Source organism: Sarcophilus harrisii, chromosome 5 (genome assembly GCF_902635505.1).
Source record: "Sarcophilus harrisii chromosome 5, mSarHar1.11, whole genome shotgun sequence".
Taxonomy (NCBI): Eukaryota; Metazoa; Chordata; class Mammalia; order Dasyuromorphia; family Dasyuridae; genus Sarcophilus; species Sarcophilus harrisii.
In genome coordinates this window covers 152,814,631-152,837,791 of record NC_045430.1, presented here as the reverse complement: position 1 = coordinate 152,837,791, position 23,161 = coordinate 152,814,631, and the positions used below count along the sequence as shown (strand labels likewise).

General features: G+C 34.9%; 2 protein-coding genes across 4 annotated transcripts; one reads left to right on the top strand and one right to left on the bottom strand.

The window, feature by feature from the left end:
• Positions 1-1,194: 1,194 nt before the first annotated feature.
• On the bottom strand, positions 1,195-11,594 carry DNAJB9 (DnaJ heat shock protein family (Hsp40) member B9). Of its 3 annotated transcripts, none has more exons than XM_031938813.1 (3): positions 11,513-11,594; positions 9,124-9,350; positions 1,195-3,888 (listed from the first exon to the last, which is right to left on the bottom strand). In XM_031938813.1, the coding sequence occupies exons 2-3, from the start codon at positions 9,344-9,346 to the stop codon at positions 3,452-3,454; spliced, it is 660 nt and encodes a 219-aa protein (XP_031794673.1). In that variant the 5' UTR covers positions 9,347-9,350; positions 11,513-11,594; the 3' UTR covers positions 1,195-3,451. The 3 variants fall into 3 exon arrangements, with proteins under 3 accessions (XP_031794673.1, XP_031794675.1, XP_031794674.1); XM_031938815.1 differs by lacking the exon at positions 11,513-11,594 and adding an exon at positions 11,197-11,477; XM_031938814.1 differs by lacking the exon at positions 11,513-11,594 and adding an exon at positions 10,537-10,729.
• Positions 11,595-11,696: 102 nt separating this feature from the next.
• THAP5 (THAP domain containing 5) lies at positions 11,697-22,798 on the top strand. Its single transcript, XM_003771513.4, has 3 exons — positions 11,697-11,920; positions 19,882-20,074; positions 20,862-22,798. The coding sequence occupies exons 1-3, from the start codon at positions 11,841-11,843 to the stop codon at positions 21,795-21,797; spliced, it is 1,209 nt and encodes a 402-aa protein (XP_003771561.1). The 5' UTR covers positions 11,697-11,840; the 3' UTR covers positions 21,798-22,798.
• Positions 22,799-23,161: the final 363 nt, after the last annotated feature.

Below are 23,161 nucleotides of genomic sequence, written 5' to 3'. Positions count from 1 at the left end.
TAGGAAGAAAGATATTTCAAAGTTGAACTGATATCCACATATAATTATTTCTAAAATAAATTTGAAGACATAAAAGAAATTATAGTATTTTAAATTGCATCATAAGCCTGATCCTTCAGTTGACATCTTTGACCCTTCTAGTACTAAAGAAGAGGGGAGATGATTTCAAGAAGAGAAATTATGAAATGAGGGTAAAGAGAAAAATAATTCTAAGTAGTAATCTCCTTTATTTTCTAGGTAAAATATGAGCAGTTAGAGCTTCATCTTGAGGTTTGGAACAACCTTTGTGGTTAATAGAATAAATAATAAATTTGGGAGGGGTAAAAGGATTCTTATTGCAGCCTTACAATAAATTTGTAATGAACCCACTAAGCATTATTGGGTAACATTGTCCCCCAACCAACAGCACAAGAATAATGGAGGTAGATGTGTCAGTAATACAATATTATGGTTGAAGTCCACAAAATATCTCACAGTAATTTGAGTAATGTAAACTCTTATATGCAAATGATTTTATCATTTTTTAAAATATTGAGGTCGAAATCACTGCATATTTCTCCAACTTTTTAAGTCTTATTTTATAACTTTATTTCAATTAAAATTTAATCGCTATTTATTGAAGTGCTTCCTGTCTTGGTAGATTCACTCCCACATGCTTAATATTCTCTAAATATATCTTTTCCTCTTCCTAGTTTTTGTAACATAGATGTGCTAATATTTGTGAATTTAACTTGTACCCTGCTACTTTGCTTATGCTGCTGTCGCCATTTCTTTTGATTTTCTAACTAAACCAATCACAAACCTAGCTTTGTACCTTTTCTTTGCCAATGCATATTTATCTTTTCGTGTTACCACAATTTGTATTTCTCTGCCAACTTCCTCCCTATATGAATGTTCAGTCCCTATCCTGCTCCCTTCCTCTATGTCTTCCATATTCTTCTGGATGTTGCCTCACACCTCAACCTTTGGCTCAAAAGTGGATGATTGGTTGCTAGAAACCATTATGAAAATCTTGTTCCTGTTGTCTTCAGCATAGTTAATAATAAAACAATAAATTCTTTAAAGCAATCCCATGCCTATAAAGTCATTTTTTTCCCCATGCTCAACTACTGGTTTGGAATAATGCAGGTATAGCCTTATTTCAAAGTAGAGCAATATCCAGTATTCTTATTCGCACAATAAAAAGACAAGATGTCCTGAAATTTGTTTATTTAACTGCAAAACTGAGTGCATACTTTACCTTCCTCATCATATGTTATTGAGAATGGCTATAAAGTACAACATTGCAGAGTCTCTACTCTTCCCCAATAAGCAAAAAATCGTCACCCAGGGGAAAAAATATCTTGTGTTACTTAGCCCAAACTAGCAAAGTAAAACAACAATTAAATAAAACCTTCTAATGACCAGATATTTGTCAAGACAGAAATGTGGAACCATAAGAAAGGGAACATATGTAGCTTTTAAGAAGAAAAAGCAATATAATAAGAAAACAAGCTCATATTTAGGATTGACAAAAAACTTTGAGTACATAGTCTAGTCAATAGACATTCAGCCCAACCTTTCCTAAATTCTACAGTACTATACAACAATGATATTCAGAATTACATTTAGGCATTACAATATCCTAAATGAAAGATGCAATCACATACATTAGTACTCCTAAGGAAAGAAAATATACTAACAGTTTAAAAAGACTTTCATGATTACAAGTTCAAATAAACTGTGACGTATAGAGAGTACTAGAGATTAAAACCAACTTCCAGTACTGGTTTGACTATTGACAATTAGATAAATACTCTTCTTGAACAAATTCTTTAGCCTTTGTGGCCTGCATTACCTCTGCTGCCTCTCCCATCTCAAAAAACCATTTATTATAACTCTCAGTTTACAATTTATCTGACTCAGTTAACCAATATGCCCAATTCCCTAAGCATTCCATTGAAATTATAAGATAAGTTTCAGAACTGCACAACTTCTACAGAAGTACTGTTATTTAATATTTAGCCACACTCTCAAAACTGAATGGCTAGTGACAGTAGCAAGCAAAATAAACTAGTAGAACAAATTATACTAAATGTAAAAAGAAATTACCATTTTTGATAATCTTAGTCTCAAAACAAAGTAATCTGTAAATTAAAATCAACTGAAGCCTATTTTCAGGCATTTAAAAATGTTTGATTAATTCCCCATAAAAGTAAAATACTGATAAATGCTGAAGCTCACTTGCCTTGAATTTTGGACAAATGATTTTGTAGCTTTCATTATATTAAAATAAACACTTTACCCTAGTAACCAAGAATAAACAGAACATTCAAGTTGCAAATATTGTATTTGTTTCACTCACATACAACTGTTATGATAGGTGCTAGTTTTGTCAACAAATATATAGATATGATTAATACTCAAAGTATGACATAGAAAAATACAGAACTGAAATTTTATAAAACTACAAAATGTAGTTACACAAAGAAATTAAGTCTGTGCAAAAAACAAACAAAAACATTTCTACTATTTAAAAATATTGCACATTAAGATAAAGGTATACACATTGGCTGTTTTTAAAGACTGAGGTATTAGTTAATTTCCAAATGATGAATGCAAAGAAAAAAGGAAATGCACTTGACATAATGAGGACATTCATAAAAATAAGTAGATGGTCAAAAACTAAAGAAATATGAATGGCACTAAAAAGCAGGTATGAGTTCCATTACAAAGAGAGTAGCTCAGCAAACATGAAACAATCTCTTGGCAACATATCAATTATATTTTATATCTGTCAAAATAATCAGTCCAAATATATGTGAACAAGGTTAATTCCTTTCACTAATACATATTCCATGTTTAAAAAAGTATTTTCATGGAAAGCACTACTAAACTATCCCATGACTCTTTTCTCCTTTGAATAAATTCAATAGAAAAATAGAATTGCAAAATTCCTAAATTTCATGAATGAAATGCTATCTCTGATAATCCTAATGAAATCAGACATTTTACTTAAGTAGCTCTCTTCATAACAAAATTCCATATTTTAGGCATATTTATCAAGAAAATTAGTACAGATCATGCACATAAAAGTTACTAAAAATTTCACTGCAAGAGTCTATTCAGTTCTAATTACAATTTAAGTCAAGTAAATATCAGTTTAATCATTAAATTCATGAACCCTTTCTTGGTTTTAACAAATCTAACCAAATGAAGGAATTTGTTGTCAGGTAAACCAAATTTATTGTAATTAATTCTATTTCTAACATACTTTCATGGCCTAATTGAGGAAATATTAATTAGCTAATTGTCATCTAAAGTTGTCAAGATTGTTTTACATACATCTCTTTATGATATTTATTAAGTAATTTAAAATGTGAATTCATGCATTTGTCAAAACAGTTCACCGAAAGGTTTGTTTCTATTTGTATCCATAAGAAAAGATTAGCTGGCTTTATGAGAGATAGAATTACTGTCCTGAACAGTCAGTGTATGTAGTAACCATATTTCCTCTACGTTGAGTGACAGTCCTACAATGCTTGCCAGACCCATGGAATCTCTTTTCGGTTTGCACTGTGTGTCGGTTTGCATTGTCAAAACCATTAAATGAAAACATTTTTTCCATATCTTCAAACATGTCATCAAACAGTCCACCTCCAAAAGAGAATTCCTGAAAATGATGTCTTTGCCTGCTGGAACCATCCTGCCGTGTTCGGAAGTGAGTTTCAAAATGTTTTTTGGTTTGAGTGTTTTTGTCAGAACCAAAGAAATCAAAGTCTTTAAAAAGATCATCAAAGTTGAAGTTGAATGACTGCTGGAAGGTATTTCCACCACTACTAGTAAAGGTACTATGTCCAAGTGAATCATACTCTTTTCGCCTATTGGCATCTGAAAGTGTTTCATAAGCTGAAAGGGAAAAAAAAAATTTAACTGAAGGCAAACAAATATGAAATTTTACACAATAAAGCCTTTAAATAAGGTAAATCTTTTAACTCAATGACTCTTGGATATTATGGCCATTTTATAAAACATTTGCTTTGGGTAGTAGTGATTTTAAAAAATATATCCATATGTACATATATAGACACATATGTGTCTATATATACACATGTATATATACACACATACATACATAAATACACATCCAGAAGTTTGATTGTCTGAATTTGCTGGTAAATAAATTACTGACATCACCATTTCCTTTCATTCATAAAGAAAATAGATGACTAGACATATAAACATATATATGTTTCTAAAATATGAAAGAGCCATATGGCCAAAAATTTTAGAGAGGTCTCTTACACAAAAAAAGCAGAATTCTAGAATCTAAGATGGCTAATAACACAATTTATATCACAGATTATTGTTCAGAACTTTGTTTTTCTTAAAATCAACACTGTGAAGCACATAGTATAAATATTAGTGCATTCATTTTACATATGAGGAAACTAAATCTGAGAAAACTAACGGTGCCACTAAAAAATGTTTAGCTGAGACAAAAGCTCATGTCCCATGTAATATTTCAAGACCAGTGACCTTTTTTCACTCTATCAAATACCAAGTCAACAACAGTAGTGAAATTTTGAATTAGCACTAAAATAGAATTTATCAAGTATAAGTAATATTTGTATTTAACAGTTCTACTTAAGTCGAGAAGATATTTTTAAAGTATTTTTAAGGAGCATTACATCAAAGAATACACAGAGACTGTTCTAAACATTCTCATCACTCCTCAAATATCCCAAGGAACTCTTCCCCACACCCTTGCTGCCTTTTTCCTCCATTATTTCCTTCACTCCCATCCCCTAACCAAAAGTAGCCCTTCTCTTTGTCAAAGCCAACCCTTTTACATGCACTCTTGGTGCCATACTCTCTTGAATTCTCCAGAAGACTTGCTTTCACTCTCCTTCCCATTCTTTTCTTCAATTTCTTCCTATCTACAGTAGCCTTATCGACACATCTTCTCCTATACTTAAAAAATTCTTCTTTGACCCTAATAGCTTGTTCTCTCACCTCTCCTTGTCAGCTAAACTTTTTAAGAACACCACCTACATTTGGTGACTTCCCTTCTACTCCTCCTACATCCTCTAAATCCTCTTCAGTCTAGTTTCCAATCTCATCATTCAACTGAAAATGTCTCCTCAAAGTTATCAGTGATTTCTCAATTGCAAAATATAACAGGCTATTTTGTACCTGATACTATTAATCACTGTTCACTACTAATACTCTTTTTTTCTAGCTTTTCATAACATTGCAATACAGCTCTCTGATCCTTTTCAGTATCCTTTCTTTGTTGATTCTTTGTGCATAGGGAATTCCCATAGTTAGTGGACATGTATTGAATCTTGTATTTTGTTTCTAAACCAGTACACTTGGGGAATTTCAGCATCTTCTAAGATTCCATTTACCACTATTAGGCTTACGGTCTCCAGGTCTATATATACTGCCCTACTTTCTCCTAAGTTAGTCATGCATCACCAAATACCTTCAGAACATGTCAAACTATATCTCCATCTCAAATCAACAAGTCCAAAATAGAATTCACCTTTCTTCCCCCTTTTCCCCACCAGTTTCTAGCTTCTAAACTTTTCTCTTACTATAGAAAATACCACTATCCACTCCCAATTACCCAAGTTCATTACCTTAGTGATTACTCACTCTTTCTCAGCCCTTGTTATCTAATGTATTACCAAATCTCTATCTTCCCAACATCTCTGGCATATACTTCCTTCTCTTTATCCACAAAGCAACTCTAGTACAGGACCTCATGGCCTCTTGCAGGGATTACTATTACAGTAGCTCACTTTTTTTTCTCCCTGCCTCACATCTCTTCCCATTCTAGTGATACATCATCCAATGTGACTTTTCCCAAAAGCATAAATCATATCAACCACTATTCAATTAAGTCTAGAGACTCTGAAATATCTTCAGCATTCAATGCAAACTCCTGTTTGGCATTTTAAGCTCTTTACAACCTCAGTCCCTTCCTACTTTTCTAGTCATCTACCTTTCTTCCATGCTTTCTATGACCTATCAATGCTAGCCTACTTTAGTTCCATCTTTTCACTGTCCTTCAGGCCTGAAATGATCTGCCTCTAATTTCCTTCAAGATAGTTCAAATTCCACCATTTTATAGGAGTCCACATGCTAATGCCTCCCTCTTTCAAACTACCATCCATCTACAATATACATATGTTGTAAATATATATCTCATTATATCTTATTCATTCAAAACTAAGTTCTTTGAAGGGATGGCCTTTTTTTTTTTTTTTAATTTTTGCCTTTCTTTTAAAATCCCAGAACCTTACAAAAGGCTTGAAAAACAGTAGAAAAAAAAAAATCCATTAACAATGGTTCATCAAAAATTTTAACTGGGGAAAAAAGGAGATGGAAAACAAAAGGAATAAGTAAATAAGCATTATATAACCCCTACTATGTTCTAGATATTGTGCTAAACACTTTAAAACATATGTGTATATAAATCATTTGATCCTTCCAACAATGCTGTGAGATGAATACTATTACCCTCATTTCACAGGTGACGGAACTAAGGCAAATAGAGGTTAAATTACTTGTCCAAATAAGCATCTGAGATTGGATTTGAAATTGTCTTCTTTTTTCCTGAGCCAACACTCCATTCATTTTATCCCTGGCTGCCTCTAAAATCCACTAAATCTATTCTCCAGGTTTGTCTGAGGATTTATAAATATAAACTTTTAAGAAAAATGACAAGAAATAGAAGTGATGGACCACTTACAACCAAAATACAAATAACAGAAATAAAACTTCATTTTAGATTTAGTAACAATGTTTAATATCTTAAAAGAAACTACTTTCACTGAAGGAAATGTGATTACATATACATAACATGCAAAAATTAAAAAATTTGCATCACTGTTACTTTAGGTCCTACATATACATAAATCTAAAACTAGGTTTATATTAGTTTTTAAAATATAGCATTTAAAAAACAATTTTCTAAGCAGTGCATGATTTCAAATGTACCAAGGAGCTTTTTATTTAATGATAATCTTTCATATATTCAAAAATGTACTTTATTATGTGGTAACAGCAAAATGCTCCACAGGGCAGCTGAGTGGCACAGTGAATAAAGTACTGGGCCTGAAGCCAGGCACACTCATCTTCCCGAGTCTGAACATGGTCTCAGACTTTTTAGCTGTGTGATTGATTCTGGGCAGTCACTTACCCTGTTTTGTTTCAGTTCCTCATTTGTAAAATGAGCTGCAGAACTAAACTCCAGCACCTTTGCCAAGAAAACCTCAAATGGGGTCACAAGGAGTTGGAACTGAAGAGTAACAAAAGTGCCATGTATATAGGCACTTAACATAAAATGTTTGTGAACAATGAATGACTACTCCAAATTTATGTTTCATTGATATTTTTATCAGACTTTCCCATAGCATGCCATTTACATTCTAATATATTCCCTCACAATGAGCATTTTCATTAAACTCTTACTTTAAGATGTCATCACAACACAGAGAAGAAGGCTCTTGGATTATTTAAGGCTATAACAATAGAATTCAGGCTCTGACAGGTCCTACACAAAGCTTTAAAAGTTTACTTTGTAGATCCAGTGACAAGATGTTAATGTAAATTGGGACTAACTCATAAGTTTGAAGAATCACCAGACCACTGGCCAACCAGGTAGCGAACACTTTTTGATCACATGCAATTCATAAATGGGGATAAAGAATTGAATTCTATGTCCATAGGCACTGTGGATCCACAGCTGCTACATTTTGGTTCTTTTGAAATAGAAATTGATAAATTTAATTTTAAGATGTGATCATAAATGTCATCATTCCCTAAGCTTTCACTGAAAGAATCTGGTTTACTGTAAACCACATAATAGAATTACCTAACATTTATATAGCATTTACTGTATGTAAGGCCCTGTTAAGCATTTTACAATTATTACCTCATTTAATCCTCACAACCACTTTGGGAGATAAATACCATTATTGCTCCTCCCTCCTCATCCCTCACCCTTCCCCATTTTACAGATGAGATTATTAAGGCAAACAGAAGTTATCTGCCCATGTCACACAGCTAGTGTCTGAAGCTGCATTTGAACTCGGGTCTTGATTCCAGGCTCTGTTCTATTCACTGTGCTACCTATCTACCTATTTTAACAAGTGTGACATGCTACTCAGCAAGTATTTCATGGCATTAGATGACATCTATTTTTAATGTATGACTGAACAATCTCCTTCTATGGCATTTAATACAAGTTGTATTTTACATACAACTAGGTCCTATTTTTATGAATAATAAATCCCCCAAAGTGATCAAATTGTTCAAATTCACACTCTCTATTTCCACTGGATGGAAACAATGACTATAGTTTATATAATTATAACTCTGAATAGTGCTGATTCAAAAAAAATGCAACAACTTCATAGGATTCATTATTCACATGAACCAGAACCTAGCTGTACATATAAACCAGAAGGTAAATATTAATAGAAACTTATCAATTATAAATTATGAGGCTAGTTATATATACTATAGAAGAGGTAACAATCAATTAACTCAAGTGGAAATTTTGAAAAATCTAAAATGCTCTATGTATTCTAAAAGTAAACTTTTTTATTTTCAGATAATCAGGGGTTTTCATTGCTGACAATTTTTTAGTTTTCTTTTCCAAAACAAGTCAGAGAATGACCTCTCGGAACAAAGAAACACCATTTTATTTTCCATGTGTAGTCTACTTTGTGGCTATGTTAAGATTTATCAGTACCAAAGGTCATAGAAGGAAAAAAATTCATATAAAGATATCTTTAAATACCAATACAATACAGCAGGATGGACATCTACAGTAACTTATTTACATTCACTTAATCTCTATGATATTCAGCTTTTTCATCTATAAAATAAGGATAATAATACTTTTGCTATTACCTATCTTACATGACTGAAATGTTTTCTAAATCTTAAAGAGCTAGCTATATAGCTATATAAAATGTGAATTATTACCAGATACTTTCCATGACACTACCCAGAAACAACAGAGGATGTTTATATTTCTTAAACATTCTTTTTGAATAAAGTTATAAACCCCACAAATTCGAGAAAATTAATCAACCAATCAATATAAGTTATTTATGTCTTCATTACCTTCTGCAATCTCTCTAAATTTAGTTTCAGCATCAGGACTCTTATTTTTGTCAGGATGGTATTTCATGGCCAACTTGTGAAAGGCCTTCTTGATTTGGCGTTCAGATGCAGATTTTGGAACTCCTAAGACATCGTAGTAATTTTCTGTAGCTAGAATTAATTCTGTAATCATTAAAATGAAGATTGCAAAGGTGAAAACTGCCTGTGGAGTAGCCATTTTCATGACCCTAGAAAAGAAGAAAATAATAACATAAAACAGTTATTGGCTATCATAAGTGCTCTTAAAATTGAGAGGCAGAATGGCAGAGAGGATAAAATGTCACTTCATCTTCTCTACACCTATTTCCTCATATGTAAAATGAGAGAAATGGATCCTGTGCACCTCAAAGGTTCACTCCAGCTCTAAATATATTATCTTATGTATTTTTTCATAAACATAGCATTCAAGGCTATCATAAAAGTACACATAGTATTTTTAAAAGAAATTTTTTAAAGAAAATTTTATTTTAAAAAGGTGCTTTTTAAAAAAAAATTTTTAAAGAAAATGTTTTTTTATTAAACATAGCTAAACCAAATGTTACATGCTGCTTTATGAATGTTATAAAGTTTTTTAGTTATAGTATGATGAAAAAAGCAATAAACTAGTAAAGAAGGGAAACATGGACTCAAAACCTGGTTTAAAAATTTTTCAGTCATGGGACCATGAACACATCAATTATTCGCTTCTCAGGCCTTCAATTTCCTCATTCTTAATGTCAGAATAATTCCATCTTGGTGGAATTATCCATTCTGTCACTATTAAATGAATCCACAATTCCATCTGGACTACTTTTGGGAGGATCAAATGTGGCCAAGTGATATGCAAATCTCTAAAAGCAATAAATGTACATTATTTCAACTGTGTATGCGGCCTCAAATTTTAAGTTCTTGTATGAAGCTTTACTTTCACATACCTTCCAACAGCATTTGCCAATAACTCACTCAATAAAAGCTTAATGACTATTTTTCCTTAATTAATACTGAAGGAAGAACAAGATGAAAAACTTTTGTAAACATAAACAAAAGGTTTAAATTAAAAATCCTTAAGTGGGTATTCATTCTCAAGTCAAATGTTGAGAATGTCAGTATCTCACAAATTTTCTTCCAACTTATTCACACGTCTTAAAACTTTTACACCGAAAATTTCAGATAAAAACAAGTCTCTTGAGCACTGTATTGCACCTGAGAGCGTAATACTCGAAGGTGATATAACCACACAGATGATGAAAAACACTCTGGATTAATTGAAATTGCCGATTTAACTATCAGGTGGAAAATCCCTCCAACCCCACCCCACCCCCAATTACTCATAGTCACGAGTACTCGGGCTTAAAGTACACCTTCCAGTGTGAAAAGTAATATAAATTTAGTAACCTGTTTCAACTGGATTGTAGATTTGTTTAAGAGGCACCGTGAGGGTTTAAAATGTCAGAAAAGCCCCGGATGCCAGGACCTTCAAGCAGGCAAGTGATGAGGTTCAGTGCGTTCAAAGCAAAAGCATTTAGGACTAGAACCCTCTTTCACAGTTTTAATGGTCTCTCTGTGGACTGAGAGGACCAGCAGACCAGCACGGAGCCAGTGGCTGACAGTCAGCCTTTAACCTGGCAACGTAGACACAGGGCTAACGTCGCAACATCAAATCCAAGCGACGGATGCCGGGCTGGGGCCCTTTCCCGAGGTGATGCTCCCCAATCAAAAGTCAGAGAAAAGAGCATCGGGTACGACAATACCAGACACCTGCTCCTTGCTTGCCCAGCCTCTCCACTCGAGCTCGCCCAGCCTCATCCCCCCCCCCCCCCCCCCCCCCCCCCCCCTCAGCCAATGCCGGGTGAGCTCAGCTGACGAGAAATGGGCCCATCAGGTGCTCAGCCTGTGACCACCGCCCCTCTACCCCCTAACTCCCGCGGCTCTGCCATCCCTAGTAGAGGGCCCTTTGTCACCACCTTCTCCCCTTTCCCTCGGTTTCAAGTTCATTCCCTTCTCCCTCTCCCCGTATCTTGTCACAGCCACGGCCGCCACCTTCCTCCGTCTCACCTTCTGCCGCTCCGTGCCCCCTCGGGAGGCGAAGTAGCAGCGGCCCGCCTCGTCCTCCAGACCGCGGTGGTGCCCTTCTTAGCGCCAGACTACCCACTTTTTACCCCGTTCTCCTCCCCGACGCGCAGCGCCGCCGCTGCACGTCAGCCTCGCACCAGCTCCAACTCTGGCTCCCACAGCCGCCGCCGCTCCCCAGCAACCCGAGCCAGCGCCAAGCCCGCACCAGGCAGAGTCCTACACGAAACGTTTTTCCATTGGCCGAGGCCACCCCACCTGATTCCCGGCGCCTTTAGCGCACGTGGAAGACTGTTGTTACCTCTTTTCTCTCAAATCACTTCCGGCCTGACGTGAAGAGAGGGCGAGGTGGAGGAGGGATTTCAAGTCGGACGGAAGGCGGAAATGGGTGTGCGGCGGCAGTGACAGCTCTAGAGCCTCCCTCCTTCCCTTCCTATTCCCATCAGCCTCCGGGTAGGCGCAGTAGGCCTTTGGGTCGCGCCAAGGATGGTCTCGCAGCCCTGAGGCGGGCCCGGTCACCCTCGCGGCTCCGTGCAGGCCCTCGGCCGGCCCGTCGCTTCTAGCGGCGCGGTTGCCTCGCGTCTCTTATTCCTTTTCCCCTAAAGCCTCTGCGCGGCTCGACGGACGCAATGCCCCGTTATTGCGCCGCGTTTAGCTGTAAGAACCGCCGAGGACGAAACAATAAAGACCGGAAACTGAGTTTCTACCCGTAAGTTGTCCCCCTGAACGAAGCGCCTTGCAGTCTCTTCAGCAGTCCTGGGGGAGGGCGCCGATGCTGCGGACCGAACTGGTGCGGGCATTCGGGCTCGCGCGCGCACTCTTCTGTCTCTCTCTTCCCTTCCTGCCTTCTGCTTTGGTGCCTGATGAAACCCGTGGCTTTATTGCGCTTTGGTCCCCAGCCGAAGGAGCGAGTGACAGCAGCCTCGCGGGGCTGCTGCAACTGGGCTGTAAGAGGCCGTTGAGGAGCGTGTCTCGCAACCTGCCCCCTCTCCACTCCCGCTCCCTTCGGGAGAAAGCTTTTTCCCTCATTCGCTCGCTAGCCGGCCTTTCCGACTCCGGGGCAACCCCACTCTTCTCTTTCTGCCTGTAAGAATGGTCTCCAGCAAGCCCATTGCCATTTACAAAGCGTCTCTTTGGAACCGTGCTGCGTAATCGCTGTGAAGCTGGGAGTACAGGCACTGTAGAAAGTTCAGTAATGTAGATGAGGAAACTGAGGCACAATCTGCCAGCCATGTAAGCCATGTAGCAATGGATTAGAAAGATTTGAGGCTCCCAGTTCGTTGCTGTTTCCATTCCATTCCATGATGAGGCTGGAGGAATATTGTCGAAGTAAAAACTTTGAATTATTTGATTAATATATTAATTATATTAATCATATATTAATTATATATTAATATAAGGTGTGGTAGCCTCCATCTTTACTGGGAGTGTACTTCGTGTTGCACCTGGTATGGCTCCCAGGACTACATTTGATGTAAACAAGTTATATGCTTTGGGGGCTCAGTGAAGCCAAGAAGCAAATGTGACTGTTCAGATACTGTAGCCAGTTGCCTTTCTTTTAATTAACTGTTTAAGGCTTAATTATTGAATATAATAGTATTAATGATAATATCAAATATCAGCAGTGAGAACTAAACACTCTAATTATATTGAGGACACCTGCTAAGCAACTCAAGTTAATACTAATATTTTGACAAGTATTATGATTTTCAAATTTACAAAGACTCATACAAATATATTTTTTTGTTTTTACATGTAATCTTGGGCCTATGAATGTGAAGGTGTTATTAGTTGTTTATATTTATTTTTCAAGCCTACAACAAGAAATGTTGTAGAAGAGCTCAACATTGCCAAGTACATTGCTCATGACACCTTAATACTTTGCATTGAAGCATAGAGAAATGATGTCTTCAGATCTAGTAATTCTGAACTCTTGTCTTTAATTTTTATCTTTTATACCCTTATTTAATCAAGTACTGCTTTAAAGAATTATTACAACTCACAAAATTTCTATTTTATTATTTTACTACTAATTTTAAATATGCAATCAAAATTTAATGTACATCATTTAAAATGTCCATACTATTTGTAGCATTTAGCCACCAGAGTTTACTGTGAGAAAAAATTTAAAACATTGAAGAAATACTTGATTTATTCTTTATGAAAGTTTTTATTTGATTATTCAACTTCACTTTGCTTTTCATTCTCCTATAGTTGCTGCTTCCTTTGTATTATGGGAATAGAATGAAATAAAATTATAGGATGAAAGACAATTTAATCTGCTAGCCAGTAAAGATGTATTGAACACCTGCTGTGTGCTAGGCACTAGGGATACAAAGAAAGGCAAAAGACAGTCCCCACTCAAGAATTTCATTATCTAATGGGGGAGACAACATGCAAACAACTATGTACAAACAAGTTTTATACAGGATAAAGTCGAAATAATCAACAGAGGAAAGGCACTAGAATTAAGGAAATCTAGAAAAAGCTTCCTATAGAAAATGGAATTTTAGCTAGTGATGGGGGTGTGAAACTGTTCCCTTTTGATCTGTAAAATTAACACTCTTTAATTCTGTCCCCTTTGATTTCTGAACCCCCCCCAGACTCCAGAGAGTCTATGAGAGCATATCCTCCTGGCTGGGCCTTTTCTAAGGCAAATCATCCCAATGATGCAGACCCTTTTCAGGAAATTCCAAATTCCAGGAGCCTTCAAGAAGTGATTTTCATTCAGTTGGAGATCTAGGCCTGAGGACTTTGGCTTTCTTTTCAACCTGAAACCTGAGCCTCAGATTTTCCTATTAAAGAATATTTCTGAACTCCTGATTCTTGCAGAAGTCTGGAATAGGGCATAGCTCCTGCCTGCGCTCCTACCTACTGAGAAGACTTTTCTTCTCAGTGCCAGCCTCCATTTCCCGAATATGACTTTGCCACTGAAGAAGTCAGTTTTTCTAGCAAAGCTGACTTCTCATCCAACAATAAACTTCCATTTTTGCCACTTAAAACTCTTCGGGTTTGTGAATTCTTTCACGAAGGACCTCTGCCGAGCAAAAGTGGATTTCCACAACTCTCTGACTGCCACTAGAATCCCATCACTAGGACTTGAAAGAAACCAGGAAGTAGAGATGAGGAAGGAGAGTATCCCAGCTATAGGAGAAGGCTGGAAAATGTTTGGAATCTACAGGTGGATTATCTTGGAAAGCAAGGAAACCAGGTCAATAGAATACTTGGAAGATGGGGATACTGTGGAAGGGTATAAGGTAAAGGGTAGAGTCAGATTATGAATGCTAAAGGATTTTTGATCCTAGGGATCCTTAGGGAGCATTAGAGTTAATTTAGTAAGTTAGAGGGCATGTAGCTTGGTGGATGGAGCATTGGCCTTGGAGTCAAATTCTGCCTCAGGCATTTTCTGGCTTTGTATCTATCAAATCTCTCAGACCTTCAGTTTTTTCCTTTGTAATGTAGGGAAAATAATTGTAGAATTTATCTCATGTAATTAGTGTTTTGCAAACTCTAAAGCAATATAAAAATGTCAATTATTGTAGATATTCACCATCCCTGCTTCGTTATATTTTAGTTTTTAAGTGTTGGTAAATTAAGGTCAATCCTACTCCTTTCTTCAGATATGTTTTACACATAAATACCAGTATTTGCACATAGTTGAGATGCTTGGAAGACAAATGAACCTTTTTAGTGTATTGTTATAAACTTTATAACATGTATAATGTATAGGAATTGTTACTCTTAGAATGATTCTGTTTTCAGTCATCCTAAAAGATTAGGGATCGCTGATTGGGAAACTATATTTGGGAATACTTTATGTTACATATGTGCTATATTTCAAGATGATACAGCTAGATGGCACAGTGGATAAAGTGCTGGGCCTAGTGACGCATTGTCTGAAGGTCAGATCCAATCTCACTAACTGATCCTGGGCAAATCACTTAAGCCTGTTTGCCTCAGTTTCCTCATTTGTAAAAATGTTCTGGAAAAGGGAATGGCAAACTACTCCAGTATCTTTGCTAAGAAAACCCTGAATGGGATCATGAAGAGTCAGACACAACTTAAAAACAATGGAATCAGATATTTCAAGATATATTTTTCCTTAGTATAATGTTTTATATATAATCCAGGATGGGTTACTGTAGCTCCTAATATCAGGACAAAGCTCGGTAATTGCAAACACATGGTAAAAATTACAGGATTTCATTGCAGTGACTATTAAAAAAAAGGGATAAGCCCCGGTTCTTTTTAAATGTCAGCTTTTAAAAGCCCTGAAACTCAATGTTTGGTTTATATTCAATTCAGCAAGCATTAAGTGACCATCCAGGGTAATTAGACCCAAGGAAAACTGGATTACATTGCTGTAAATTTGACAGAAGACAAGAGAACAAAAAGATCTGTTACCAGGATATCCAATGTATTTGGTGTGGGAATTATGTCTGTCAGAAAAAAAAACCCAAAAAAACAGAAAATATGCAAGTTCATTCATAGAATCATATCTGGAAACTTAATCAGTAAGTTAGGTGATAAGCATTGGAATCATGGAGCAAAATCTCAAAAGGCATATTTTCACTAAACTGTTAGCCTTATAAATTCTAGGCATATCACTGTCACTCATCTCCACTAGTCATAAAGTACTTTACTCATAGAGTTCTAGAAAACAAATGACTACTTTTAGTAATCCCAGAGATTCTCACTCCTGGTTTATTCAAATACGTTAAGAGTATGTTTGTTTGTTTGTTTGTTTTCAACAATAAAAACTATGGATCCCAAATTATTTCTTTGTTTTAGTAATGACATAAATGGTCAAAAGGTTTTGATGAAAGGCACTATGTTATAGAAAGAACAGTGAATTCATATTAACAATTACTCTTATTTGCTTAATTTGTAAAGTCAGGGAGTGGGACAAAATAAGACTTTGAGGATGCTTCAAACTCTTAAATATGAACCATATATACCAACAAGGCCTTTAATAACCCAGAAAGAAAAGTTGCAAATAAGTAAATTAGAATTGCTTTAAAGTTTGTTATTGAATTTAAGCACGTTTCAGTCATTTTGTCTAGGCCCAACTCACTAACTGCTATCTCCCTTGCAAGACTATTGTAGCTTTGAGGGACTCTACAATCCAAAATTCCATCTTAATTTTATTAATTATCTATTATGCACTGAGCGCTCTGCTAGGCAGCTGGGGATGAAGAGTAGGAAAGAAATGTAAAATATCAAATAAGAGATGGCCTGTGCTTTCATGGTTAGGCTTGGAAGACAGTGAAGAAATTTGAACACTAAGTAAGAGATGGCCTGTGCCTTCATGAAACAATCTAAAAAGATCATAAATCACTCAAAACAAATCATAAATAGCAATGATACAAAGCTAGAATATAAGCATATGGTCCAAGGGAAAAAAGTCCTAGTCATTTCTGACTAAGAGTGAATTAAAGAATGATCAGAAATTTCTTGGAAGAAATAAAATATTGAATAGAATCTTTTTTGTTTTATTTAATTTATTCATTTAATATTTTCCCTAGTTACATTCAAAACAATTTTTTTTACATTTGTTTTTAAGATTTTTGAGTTCTAGGTTCTCTCCCTTATCCCCACCCACAATTAAGAAACCACTTGTAAAGTTATGCAAGCCATTTCCATAAAAGTCAAGTTGTGAAAGAAAACATGCATCACCCTAATTAAAATAAAAACCTCAAGAAAAAATAAGTTAAAAATAACTTTTTATTAGTTTAATTAGTTTAATAACTAGTTTATTAGTAATAAGTGAGAAAGAGAATGCTTCAATTTATATTCAGACTTGATTAGTTCTTTCTCTGAGTATGGGTAAGATTTTTTTCATCATAAGTTTTTCAGAGTAGGTATGGATGATTGTACTACTGAGAATAGCAAAGTCATTTACAGCTGGTCCCCCCAGAATATTGCTGTTATTTTGAGTACAGTATATTTCATTTTATTCATGGAGGACTTTCCACATTATTGTTTGGGTTTTTTTCCCGGAGAGCATCTTGCTCATCACTTTCCCAGAGAACAATAATATTCCATCAGAGAAACTTGCTTTGAATTTTTTTTTTATAATTACTATTGTAATTCCCCCCATTTATTCTCTCTCCTTTCACCATGTCCCTCCTCAGAAGTGTTTTGCTACTGACCACTCCCTGCCCCAATATGCCATCTCTTTTATGATCTTCCCCGCCTTCTCACGTCTGACATCCCCTTCTCCTTCTGTTTTTCTGCAGGGTAAAATAGATTTCTGTTCCCCTATTTGACTATATATGAACAGAATCTTGAAAATTACTTAAGCTTCCCAAAGGTAAAGATGGTAGGAAATATATTCCAAGAATGGGATAAATTGGAAAAAACTAGGCCAATCTCATTTTACAACTAAAACACTGAGGCCCAGAGTGATGAAGTCATTTAGTCAAGGCCACATAAATACTGCAAATGGGAAAGAAGTATTTTGAATTTTGGTCCTCTGACTCCAAATCCAGTGATCTTTTCATTGTACCAAGAATAAAGAATTTGGATATAGTATGCAGGTAGTAGTTAACCATCACAGCATTTTGAATCAAGAAGAAACATTAAATCTATGCATGGGGAAAATTATATGATGGATATATAGGCAGGAGACTAATAAGGAAGATACTGTAATAAGATAGTTGGCAATAAAATCACTTGTCTATCTCTGGTGACAATAGAAATAGAAGATATCTTAGAAATATTGTTGAAACAAAGAGCTCTTTTCAACAGATTGTAATGCGTGTGAGAAAAGAAAGTTTCAAGTTTTCAGCATTTTCTAACTTGGTAAATAATGGTGCCATTGACAGAATCAGGAAACCAAGAGGATGAGGCTCTTAACCATAAGGAAAGAGATAAGAGGAAAGCAGTTGTATAGAGATGGACAAGAATTCCAACAACATACTCTTCCCCCATCTATCTAAACAATTGGTTTCTTTAATAATCTTCTACTATCATTAACAGTTGCTTTTTTAAAGCACAAAATAAAGGTAGGAGTTGCTTTGGGAATAATTGTTCAGTACTTATTTTCCCTGTTTTCTTTCCAAAATCTGCATCTAAATAAATTCATAGATAAATAGTGATAGTATCCAAAATGTTTGCTACAGCAAATCCAATTCTTAAAGTGTGGTGCCATTAGAAAAATAAAAACAATTCTTATAATCTCTTTTTATATGCATGCATACACACTACTCCTAAAACTTAGTGGTAAATGAACTTTTTTTGCTTGTAATAGTCTCTTATAAGGCATAATGATTTAAGTGTACATTTGTTGCTCCTTTAGTAGTTATTGGAGGCAAATGGTCAGTTTAAATAAGATAAACTGTTATTTAAGTTGATTTAACTCAGGACTTTAGAGAAATTGATTCAATAAATGTTAAGTTTATGCACGGTATAAGGAACCTTTGGAAAATGTCTCATACATACTAGCTAAAGTTTCCACAAAAGGTCTTCATAAATTCCATATAGACTTTTAAAATATATTAACTGGTAACACATTTTTGCCATGAAAACAATGTTAAGTAAGGAGGTTAGATTGCCAGGGCCAAGCTAGTACCAAAAGCTCTCATTACCAGGAGCCTGAGTCTCAGTAGGCCTGCACTATGAGAAAGGATGCTTTGATGCTAAGAAAGCCTCCCAGAGATTTTGTTGAATGGAGAAAGAATGGTAATTCTGAGAGTTTGATCTAGAAGGGGAATGAAAATCTCAAATAGTTTGTCCAGATGGTAATGGGAAATTAGGATAAAGTAGAATGAGAACACTAGGTGAAGAACCTACATAGATGGTGGTATCCTAAAAGGATAAACTCTTTCAGAACATTGGTCCTTCCTGGCAGCAGCTCTTTTGCCAAATAGCATCTTAAAGGTATGGTAACAGAAGGTCATTTTGTGAATGTTCATAAATGGATATCTTATAATATTTGTCTTAGGGACTTAAGAAAGTTATGATAATAAGAATTTAGGATTTGTCATGAAAAATAAATGTTAACAATTGTTAAAACTTGAAACTTTAAAACTGGTAGTGATGTTTCCTATCAGAATAAAGCCATACTAATAACAAATACCAAATGTTTAGAACCTATCTTCTTAAAAATCTTTGCCAAAAAGTACCAACATCTGATGCCAAATGATTGCTTTTCTAAAACAATTCTTTACTTAGTCAAACTAATCTCCTTTAGAATTTGGGTTTGTATGTGTGTTTATGATGTATATGCACCTGCCTCTATATATATTCATATATGCATGTTTGTATATGTATCTGTAGGCATGTCCATATATCTATACATAAGTATATGCATATGTATATTGTGTATCTATACCAGTAGCATTGGTAAACATTTTCGAAAGGTAAATTGAAATCTGAAGTTAGAATGGAATTCAAGGAAAAAAAATATTTTTTTTATAGTTCTAACTTGTAGAGAAGGTAAAGTTTTATTTTCCATCAACAGCATTTTCTTATGAGTACAAAATTGATGAAATGTCATTTTTTTTATTGCTGATAAAAGGATCATAATGGTTTCTTCATTTAATAGATGAGGAATCTGAAGCCCAAGAAAGTGACATGCCTAACCCTCACATATATAGTATGAGTCAGAAGTTGGATTGGAACCTAGATCACCTGAGTTTAGTCATTGCTTTTTCTTTTTAATTCCAGGTTTCCTCTCCATGACAAAGAGAGACTTGAAAAATGGTTACGGAATATGAAACGTGATACATGGGTTCCCAGTAAATACCAGTTCCTGTGCAGTGACCATTTTACTCCAGACTCACTTGACATCAGATGGGGAATTCGATATCTAAAACAAACTGCTGTACCAACTATTTTTTCTTTACCTGAGGACAGTCAGGTAATTTTTTTTTTCCGCTTTCTTTGGAAGTAATTGAAAAAGTGACTGAGGTTGTCAGAGAAGGAGGATTATTATTTATTTACCTTATAGGAAATCCTACATATTTGGGGACTAGGTGTAGAGACAAAATTCATAAAAGAAAAAACCTAATTTTTCAAAATAATTACCTCACATAATAAATGTGGGGAAAATTTATTTAGTCTTTTAATTTAATTATAAAATTTGTCAGTTAAAGTATAGCATGAAGCTTGGCATTAAGAAAAGTATATTTCATAGTAATGTCATGTCCAAAAAAGGATGAGGTTTCTAATATAGGAAACATCTGTTTTTCCCATTATGATGATATTTTTTTTAAAAAAAAACTCATACAGAAAATCAACAGCTCACATAATTTAAGGATATTTAGCCTTTTTATTTTACATATAGGATGTAACACTAAAAGTGAGTGGGATTCTTTTATTAACTACTTACCTGATGACTGTTGTTTGCCTACATTAATTGCTGAATAACTATTATAAAGAAAAAAGATTTTAAAGTAATATTCACTTTGAGATTCTAAATTTAGTTTATTGTAATATTTACCTCTTTTTCTAGTAAGAAGATATTTTAAAATACCTTGAACCTTTCAAATATTTACTAAGTTGCTAGATATTTAGTAGAATATTTTTGAGTATTAATAATTTTTACTCTTACAATATACCTTTTAATGTTATTTTTCCTAAAATAAAAATTATTATTTAAAGCTTTGATAAATAAACTCGCTGAACTTGAAAATATTGTTTTCTAGGAGAAAGACCATGCAAAAAACAATCCTCAGGAGGAAAAAGTAGAAGATGAGAGAGAAATATGCCTAATGGTAAAGTCAGAAGAATTACCTGCACAAATGGAACCAAAGAAAAATATTTTAAGCACAGAAAAATTTGATGGAAGTACAAATTTACTTTATTCCTCTTCTTTGAGTGAACCATTACAAAAGGATAAGCCACCAGTTTCCAATATGGAAAATCTACATAATGACACATTAACTATTAATTCTGCAATTCCACAACATATTGAAAAACCAAAACCTGTTTTAGAAACAGCAGTTGTCCAAGATTTAGAAGTTAGTAGCTTTCATACATCTCTTGAGAACCTCTTAAATACTACAACTGCTACTTTGAATGTCTCAAATCCAGAGCATGTGCATCTCTCTGTGGAACCCAGTAATATAGTTGAAACAGCTATAGATCATTTCTCTAATCCAGATATCACAGATATTTCTGTATCAACACAGGAAAATACTGTCTTACTGAGTACAATTACTCAGACAATTGAAGAGCTGAATACAGATGAAGAATCAGTTATTACCATTTTAGTGCCTACTGAAAGCTCTAAGCCTGAATCAGCCAGTTCGTTCATGCCAATAGAACAAGAGAGAATAGATGTGGAAGATCTAGATATCGAAGATTCCTTATATGATGACACAGACTATGGAATTGAAATACTACAAACTGAGCATTCTTATTGTAGACAAGATATTAACAGGGAACTTCTTTGGCAAAAAGTTACCAAACTACATTCAAAGATAACTCTTCTTGAACTACAAGAGCAGCAAACTCTAGGAAGACTCAAATCTCTGGAAACTCTTATAGGACAGCTAAAACAAGAAAACTTGCTATCTGAAGAAAAACTCAAGATTGTAGAAAACTGTTTCACAACATTTGAAGTTACTATGATAGAATAAAAACTTTTTAGAAGCCATGATTTTATATAACATCATTGCAAATTCTTTGATTATCCCTGAGTGATTTGCAAAGTGACTTTTTTTTTTCAGCATGAATCTCATGTTCTTAATGACATTTATGAAAGTACAATGTCATAAAGGGCCTCTTATTTTCATAAAACCCAGAAATTGGAAATTGCCCTTTAAAGTGATTGGTTAAAAAGCATAATGAGTGAAACAGGGAGGGGGGAATTTAAATATTTGTATTCTAGCTCAAGGAAGCTTTGTGAAACAAATTCTGTAATTTCATTCTAATATTCCATGTCGATGTTAACACTGTAAAGGAGCAACATCCTATGGTAATTATGTAATGATGAATTTATTGTAAAATATGTCTGAATCCTAAAGATTGAACTTCTGTTCTGTAAAGTGAGAAAAACACTTTAGATGGGAGTCAGTAAACCTGTGATGTAGTTACACAGCTTGCTATTGGCTAGCTGTATAAACTTGGGAAAAATCACATATATTTCAGGTGTCTCATCTGTAAAATAAGGGAATTAGATCAGGGGATCTTGTCAGCCATAAATTTCTGTTTCCATTAGACCCTTCCCTACTTAAGAGCATTATACACAGAGATTTACTTATTTTATAATACATCTTGATCATAATTGTTGCTTATGTTGTCTAGATAGCCTCGGTATTCATTTTTATAAGAATTCCTATTTGGTTTGACCTTTCAACTGCAGTACATTTCTGTAATAAAGTGTGCCCCAGGATTGTTTTGTTTTCATTTGAACTGCATTGTAAACTGGGCACCACCATCTTTACATTATGCCCAATTATGTTCTTGGGAGAAGATTCTCTTAAATCTTAAGGATTATTTCTTGCATTATAAATGTACCTTGTGTGGTGGGCTGTTGTAATAATCTCCTGGGAGCTATATAAAAGAATATCAACTGTATCCTTTTATTTCATAAATACAAGGGATGAATTAATAAATGGAAATTTTAAAATATAATTTTCATAATAATCATCCTCTGTATTTATTCCTTAAGGAGTATTATTGACTTTTTCTTTTTCTTGTTTTTTTGTTTTGTTTTGTTTTTTGCTAAGGCAATTGGAGTTAAGTGAACTGCCCAGGGTCATACAGCTAGGAAGTGTTAAGTGTCTGAGACCAAATTTGAACTCAGGTTCTCCTGACTTCAGGGCTGGTGCTCTATCCACTGTGCCATCTAACTGCACTATTGACTTTTTAATAAATTGATTGTGTTGGGCATTCCAAAAATTTTGGGAGGAGGGTCAGGAAACATTGATATAATAAGAAACATCATTCCCACTCATGTACACATTAATTTGCAGTGTTAGTTTATAATCAAGAAATTTTA